This window comes from Oryza sativa, chromosome 1, assembly GCF_034140825.1.
Source record: "Oryza sativa Japonica Group chromosome 1, ASM3414082v1".
Classification (NCBI taxonomy): domain Eukaryota; kingdom Viridiplantae; phylum Streptophyta; class Magnoliopsida; order Poales; family Poaceae; genus Oryza; species Oryza sativa.
This window is the reverse complement of record NC_089035.1, coordinates 26,417,692-26,425,526: the sequence shown is the minus strand read 5'-3', so window position 1 is coordinate 26,425,526 and position 7,835 is coordinate 26,417,692. Positions and strand designations below refer to the sequence as shown.

At 44.9% G+C, this 7,835-nt stretch overlaps 1 protein-coding gene and 1 pseudogene across 5 annotated transcripts; one reads left to right on the top strand and one right to left on the bottom strand.

Moving 5' to 3' along the window:
- The first annotated feature begins 491 nt into the window (after positions 1 to 491).
- LOC4326564 (single-stranded DNA-binding protein, mitochondrial) lies at positions 492 to 7,820 on the top strand. 5 transcript variants are annotated; one of them, XM_026027432.2, is made up of 5 exons: positions 492 to 797; positions 897 to 1,123; positions 1,642 to 1,742; positions 2,033 to 2,130; positions 7,685 to 7,820. In XM_026027432.2, exons 1-4 carry the CDS (start codon positions 525 to 527, stop codon positions 2,104 to 2,106), a joined length of 675 nt encoding a protein of 224 aa, XP_025883217.1. In that variant the 5' UTR covers positions 492 to 524; the 3' UTR covers positions 2,107 to 2,130; positions 7,685 to 7,820. The 5 variants fall into 5 exon arrangements, with proteins under 5 accessions (XP_025883217.1, XP_015622363.1, XP_066167891.1 ...); XM_015766877.3 differs by lacking the exon at positions 7,685 to 7,820 and adding an exon at positions 7,384 to 7,555; XM_066311794.1 differs by lacking the exon at positions 7,685 to 7,820 and adding an exon at positions 3,983 to 5,549.
- On the bottom strand, positions 3,702 to 7,835 carry LOC107277952 (G-type lectin S-receptor-like serine/threonine-protein kinase At2g19130; annotated as a pseudogene).

The window sequence follows — 7,835 nt, the reverse complement described above, 5'->3', positions numbered from 1 at the left end:
CTCTATATACATATGTCGATAAAAAGATCTTCTAAAAATTTATCAGATGTAAATATATTATGATTGTAGTATAACTTATATAGTATTACTTATATGTAACTTTTAAAAATCCGAAGTGGTGGTCACAGGTCAAATTCCCTCACCCGTGCCTGCGTTTTTTTTATCCTTTCTGCTTGCACGAATCTCGAACAAAAATTAATTGTTAAATATTTTTGTGAAAATTATAAACAAGTTACACCAAAATTTACCATATTTACGTCAGACAAATATTTTCAAGAAAATTTATGGACATATTTATAGCAAAACCGGGCCGGATTAGCAAGCGCATGGAAAGAAAGGCTCTCAACGAAGAACCTCGCATGGAGGCCCAAAAGTGCATCATCGTCGGCCCGTCCGGCAAACGGCCCATATCTTGCTATGTCGGCCCAAAGAACCCTCGAAAGCTAGGGCTTTGCGGAGGGTTTAGCCGCGACCCCGTTCAGTCAACCGTCATTCCGTCTCTTGCTCTCAAGCGGCGTGCAACCATGGCGGCCACGGCCTCCTCCTTCCTCGCCCGCCGCCTCCTCCTCACCCGCCGCGTCCTTTCCTCCCCCCTCCGCCCCTTCTCCACCACTGACTCCTCCTCATCCTCCTCCTCCTCCTCTTCCTCCGACGACTCCCGTGCGGGATCTGATGCGGGACCCGACCCCGAGCAGCAGCAACCGCCACCAGCGGGCCAGGATCAGCAGGCCGCCGCCCGGCCGCGCGCCGGCGACACCCGTCCCCTCGAGAACGGCCTTGACCCCGGAATCTACAAGGTTGGAACTCCTTGATCCCCTCTGGGTTTTGATTCGGTGCGAGCTGACAGCCTGATTGGGGATTTTATTTTTTTGTGTGTGTGGGTGAGAATCGCGAAGGCGATAATGGTGGGGAAGGTGGGGCAGGAGCCGATACAGAAGCGGCTGAGGAGCGGGAGAACGGTCGTGCTGTTCTCGCTCGGCACCGGCGGCATCCGCAACAACCGCCGCCCGCTGGACCGCGAGGAGCCGCACCAGTACGCTGAACGATGCTCCGTGCAGTGGCACCGCGTCTGCATCTACCCGGAACGGCTCGGCAGCCTCGCGCTCAAGCACGTCAAGACCGGGTGAGCCCTCTGTTGCCTCTGCAGACGAGCTGTCACGTAAACGTAGTGAAGGGCCAATTCCTGATGTTTGAGCGTGACAACCTCTGATTTCGTATGTTGGATTAGATTCTTAACTACAATGGTTCAACTGCATAGCTCTGTTGCAATTGATTTGTTGGTGAGTAAAGCATCTGTTATGATTATACTTGATATGATTGGTACTTGGTTTCCTTGGGGTAGAATTTGGTATATTCCTTTAGCTCTGCATGAGTGGGGATTGGTAGATGCCTTTTTCTTTTGTGTCGATCTATTGACTTGAACTTACTCTACCTCTCATTTGTGATTACATCACTGTTCTACTGTATTACTCAATTAGTAAGAAGCTAAATATATTAGTCTATCTTTCGCAGTTGTCAATTTGCATATAAGTGACATGGTAATAATATTTTAAGGTTTTAGCTTTGTACAGTTCCTTTTTTTAATTCTTTGGTTGATTAACTCCACTAACACAAGTAAATTGTACCATTTCAACATTTCAGTTCTGTTCTTTATCTGGAAGGGAATCTTGAGACGAAAGTGTTTTCTGATCCTATAACTGGACTGGTTCGGCGCATAAGAGAAATAGCTGTGCGCTCAAATGGTATGTTTATTGCACCATTGATTTTGACTTGTGGCAAATATTTTCTTGAAAACATGTACTAGTGCGTTGCCCATACCTCATGTTCTTTTAACAAGTTCTGTCTAGTTCTCAAAAAGCAATGCTCATACCACTACAGTACGTTAAGTAGACTTTTCGCTGTTTCCTTTTATTTTTCACGTACAAACTACAAAGTAATGTCATGTTGCATATGAGCATTCAGCGATACTGTTCAATATTTCTATCGATGTTGTTTAGTCGGAGTATGATACTTTTTTTTTCCATACGAACAGGCCGTCTCTTGTTTCTTGGGAATGATTGTAATGCGCCCAAGTTAGGTGAAGCCAAGGGCGTTGGCTACTTCTGAAACTGAGGTCCACTCGACATCAAGGTATATCAGTTGATAAAATTGATTTAAATTAGAGGTATCTCAACTGTGCTTAGCTTTAAGCGTTCAACGTATGGTGAAGATCTCAGTAGTGGACCAGCTTTATGGAACAAATACAGTTGGACATCATTGTCGAAACCCTCTAATAATTGAACAACTGATTGTACTGTATAACTTGATTTTGACAAAACAACATATGTGGCTGTGCTATTTATTTTAGTTCTCCCAAAATTTCTTTTGACCTTTTGGGTCAGAGAAGTTTGTGAATTTGAGCTTTTCTACAATAAAATGGATCTGTTTACTCAATAGTTGTTCTATGATGCTTCCAGTCTAATCTGATAACCCCCTTAATACCTAATGCGGATGATAAAGCCTATCACTTTTTTTTTGGCATCTGACAGTAAACAAAAATATTTGAACAACTACGGGAGTTACCACATATCTTTCTGAAGTATGCTTTTTTCTTGTCTTATCTCACGTGTCCATCGTAAGAGCATCTCCAACAGTCTCTCTCACTCTCCAAATGTCTATTTGGCCAACTCTCCATCTAATTTGACAAGCCAAACTCGTTGTTTACTCCAACAGCCTCTCCATCTACCATCTCCATTACAAGTCTATGACAAATGGGACCCATACGTCAGCCTCTACTACCCTTCTTCCACTCTCTTTTCCCCACCCGGCCACCCCTTCTACCACCTCCAGTACTACTTACTGCCTCCTCCCCTCGCCTTTACCTTGGATGCGGCGACGACGGATGACGACGGCCACGGCAACTCGCGTGCGCGCAAGGCGCGGATGCGCGAGGCGACGGCGGACGGCGGCGGCGACTCGCGTGCGCGCAAGGCGCAGGTGCGCGAGGCGGTGGCGGCGGCGACTCGTGACCGAACCAGTTCCCGACGACGGCGACGACGCATGGCCACCAGGCGAACTGGACGACTCCGCTGGCGACCTCGGCGGCGAGGAAGAAGGCGAGGCTGTGCACGCCGAGGAAGTAGGCTGCGCCGCGCCGCCGGCGTGGCCCCGGAGGCGACCATGGCGGCACCGAGGAGGCGGCGGAGGTCGGCGCGGTCGGCGAGGTGGCCCACGGCAAACATGGCGGTGACGAGGAGGCGGCGGAGGTCGGCGCGGTCGGCGAGGTGGCCACCGGGCTCGCCGAGGCGGTGCGGGCCGGAGGCGGCCGCGCGACTGGAGGCGGCGGCGTGGGAAGCTGGCGCCGCGGCTTCCATTTGGAGGCGACGACGAAGAAGACAAGGAGGAGCGTGGTGGGACCCATGGATGGCCAGTGAATGGCAAGTGGAGTAGGCTGGCCAAGTTTGGCTAGTGAGGGAAGAAATTTGGCCATCCGGATGGCTTGGAGAGTGGGATGGAGAGGCTGTTGGAGTGGGATTTTTGTTCAAAATGGCTAAATTTTGGCTTGGAGAGTGGGATAGAGAAGCTGTTGGAGATGCTCTAAGATCTGTAGAGTTTGAGGGATAAACAAGTTATCAAACCTGCATGCTAACACCCCAAAACTTTACTTTCTCACCTGCTGAACACGCCTTTTCTGTCTCACCATCGCATATCCAGATATCATCTGCTTTGCACATCAGTTAAATGTAATATAAGCTCGAAGGGTATATATAGTTACTTTGTGAGCTAAAAGTTTTAGGGCAATGCAACTGATTCTGAAGATCAAACCGGACATTCTAAGATAGACAAAAAGCCCACCAGCCATTCTAAAAGATAAACAGAAGACGAACACATTATGCTTGTAACAGAACAATATTCTTATGTCTGTCTAATAAACAAAAGGTGAATACACTATGCTCGAAACAGCCAATTCTCACTGAAGATGAGCACATTATTCTTGTAACAGAGCAATCTTCTCAGACTTGCCTAATGTGACGTTTCCTCGGTGGAGAAGTTGGAGCGCTGGGCAAGAACATGTAGATACCAAAGGACAGGAGGAAAGCTGACATCGACCAATCCTTCTAGAATCTGGACAATCTCTCCCATCGTTGGTCTTGTGTTCTCATCATCTTGTATGCACCAGCAAGCCACCTTGCAAGCCCTCTCCACCTCTTCTAAGTTAGCATCTGCACTTAGTTCTGAACCTAGCAAGTCTTGAATCTTCCCTTCAGGGAGTCTCATCGCCACTAGCACTGGGAAGAATGTCCCTGCACCTTGCTCACCTTGCCGATGCCAATCTGCATTTCTGTTTCCTGATATGATCTCGAAAAGCATCATCCCATAGCTGAAAACATCTGCCTTTGTGGTGATAGCTGTGCCGCTTATCCATTCTGGGGCAAGATACCCTATAGTGCCTCTCATGGTTGTCAAAACTCTGCTGAAATCCCTTCCGAGGAGCTTGGCAAGTCCAAAATCCGCGATCTTTGGCATGAAATCAGCACCTAGGAGTACATTCTCTGGCTTTATATCACAGTGTATGATGAGGCTCCTGCATTTCTCATGCAAGTAAGCTAATCCCTTGGCAATTCCAAGAGCAATCTGATATCTTGTCTTCCAGCTCAAAGTCAATGGAGTGCTTCCAAATAGGTAACGATCCAACGACCCATTTGGCATGAACTCATAGACTAGCATCTTCATGGACCTCTCTGAGCAAAATCCCAGCAACCGGATTAAATTCACATGCTGAATTGTGCCAATTGTGCTGACTTCAGCTCGGAACTGCTTTTCTCCCTGAGAAACACCATCAAGTTTCTTTACAGCAATTAGTGTCCCATCAGGTAACGTTCCCTTAAATACAGGACCAAAAGAACCTTTGCCCAACCTCTCAGAGAAGTTTTTTGTCACATGCTGTAGGAACCTATACCTGAATACGACCAACGAACCCTCCACTTTGTTCGCTTCACTCAAATTCCTCTTCCTGAGAATCAGAAGTATGCCAATGATCACAATGAGGGTGACAAGGATAGCTCCAGCAGTTGAAGCCCCAATAACAGTTGCCTTCCTCGTTAGCTGGAGAACTCTGATGCAGCGAGCCGGATATGGATGCTATGCCCCACTGAACCATCAGCAGGAGCCACTAGATTGATTAAATCTCCATACCACAAAGAACAACCACCAGCGTAGGAATAAGCGGTACAAGAGCAATTGTTCAGACAAGCCTGCTTACATCCATCTGTACCAGTTGCCAAACCCCAGGCTTTGTCAGGCAACTTAGCAACAGCTAGTGCATAGAATTCATCAGCTGTTGTCTTGCTAGAGCTATTGCCATCATATTGTAGCTTAGTGTTTCTCATGCAACCTCCACTGGGATTACCATATCGCCACTCGCCGTTGTACTGCTTGCTGAAACCCCTGAGACAACTGCAGAAAGTGACGGCGTTCTCAGTGCACATGGCAAAAGAACCACAAAGGAAGTACACGGCGCACTGTGCTTTTGGCAGTGCCAAGAAGGGCACCCAGTCTTTTTTGCTCTCCATCCATACTACTGTTTTTACCTGGCCTGAAATTTCCATAATAAACATCGCTGTGGCAATGGATGCATTAGTTCGGTACACAAAGTAGCTCTCTTGGTTGTTAACGGTAAATTTGTAGCTTAAAACTTCTTTAGGATACAATGCCATCTCAGGAATTCCAGTAAACATATTACCAATCCATTTGCCCGTTTCCCAGTAGATGGCAGAATTGTTCCATAGATGGATGAACTGGTCGCCACCATTCGGGTCAATCTCAAGCGTATAATACCCAGGTGATGGATCAACAGAGCTTTTCCATGAGATAAATCTTGTGATTTGGCCAGTAATTTTGTTCCGTCCAAGCTTGGCCCCAGGGAGCCACACATTGGTCGGTTCATCAAAACTCTGCCATAGGAAATTGGAGGTATTGGAGGCAGGAGCTAACACTAAGTTGCCTGAATCAAGGATAACTCCAACTGTGGAGTTGACGTTATTAGTGATATTTGTGGCCCAGATCAAAGACCTGGCCTGGTCGAACAATGCCAAATTGCCATCTTCTGATGCTGTCAACTGTGATAAGTTTGGATCAGAGATTGGAGTCGCCCGATTTGCTATCCAGACGGGTGTGGTCTTTGAGATCTTGTTGTACCAAATAGCAAGGTACCATCTGTTAGGCGCTCTATCATCTGAATTGTTAACCACTGAGATTATAATAGTTTTCAAGAATGCACTAGACAAAGACTTCTAGAGCTTAGAGACTAGTATGTGTATCTAGAAAGAAATAACGAAGATAGGTCTTGCTTCACATCTTCAACAAATGCTAACTGCTGCATGATTCATTTGTTGTACATGGAAATATCTTCTTCTACAAATTATAATATTTTCTCTCTTATATTTCCATCTTTCATATAAGTTAAAATTTAAAGCTTGTGGGAAAGTAACAAAAAGAAGGAAAAGAATTATGCCATGAAACGAGCATATTTCGGAAGCCTTCCTTGTGGATTTCAAGAACTCACCTATTTCTTTCTCACAAAAATATGCCTACTAGGGCACTAGCCAGATATTCACCTCCAACCTGAAAGTATCAAGTAAAATAAAAGGAAACATGTGGCGTGGCTTGTAGTTTCTTTTTTTCCCCTAATTATAGCCCCCCAAGGCTATAGTTTTATACTATTCTTTTTCTATTATATCAATATAAAATATTTCCTTCATCCCATAATATAAGGGATTTTGAAGGGATGTAATACAACATAGTACTACAAATCTAGACATAGGGTTTTGAAGGGATGTAACACAATATCGTAATACTAGATAGTGTCACATCCCTCCAAAATCATTTATATTTTGGGACGGAGGGAGTATTGTACTATCTTGGGGTGCAATAAGCTTTGCACATAACATGTTCAAAACATCAATTTGGTTTGTAATTACTATTGCAATACAAGGATGGCACACTGTAAAACTATAAAATTGCCATGAACAGTACTTTTGAAAAAAAAAACATATTAATCGTGTTAAGTCTGTAAAACATTATACAAGATATATGCTAACGACAGAATGGAATATCATCCTTACGATATCCCATCTTGTATCCCCTATAAAACATTACCCCATGAAATCTTGTACGGAACTTGCATAAAACATTTTTTCGATAGTAGAAGTCAATCTAGCCTCTACATCCAGGATATATAGGCATATAGCCAAAACATGCATAGAAATTGATTGAACTATTTAAATTAAGACTCACTGAAACATGCATACGCCTAACAAAACTATATGTACCTCGTTTTATTTTTTGTTTTGGTTTTTGATCAAACCATATTGTCCTTACTGCAATTATACATATAAAATTTAGGTATTTCCGGGGAAAAAAGGTTTCTTGAAGGACTGGAAGAAGCATAGAACTATGACGAAACATGCAGAAATGTGGGTGAAAGCTTTCTGAAACCTTTTGTACTTAATGAAACCCGATGAGAATTGGAATATAAAGCAGAGGCAAGATAAACTAATAGCTGAAGTTTACAATATGTCTCTAATCTCTATATCACTTGTTACTTGCTACAGTAGTTGCTATAAAAAATACAAACGAAATAGGCTGAAGTTTTTGAAGTGGATGATAGGGCTGAATTATTAGCTCATGTATATCCACGTACCAGGCTGGAAGAACCCCAGCGCGAAAAGTCCGCCGGACGAGATAAGCCTTTGGCCGCCGGAGAGCGGCCGATTCCGGGAGACGGTGTCGTCTGCCCGCGCGCATATCAGCAGAAGAAAACACGGAAATATCAACGCGCCCAAGGAGGCCTCCAT

Bases quoted from the DNA above. Each gene is read 5' to 3' on its own strand.
- LOC4326564 (XM_026027432.2), top strand. From the start codon at position 525: ATGGCGGCCACGGCCTCCTCCTTCCTCGCCCGCCGCCTCCTCCTCACC. The intron at 1,124-1,641 runs GTGAGCCCTCTG...TCAACATTTCAG, and splicing joins CTCAAGCACGTCAAGACCGG to TTCTGTTCTTTATCTGGAAG. The intron at 1,743-2,032 runs GTATGTTTATTG...CCATACGAACAG, and splicing joins AATAGCTGTGCGCTCAAATG to GCCGTCTCTTGTTTCTTGGG.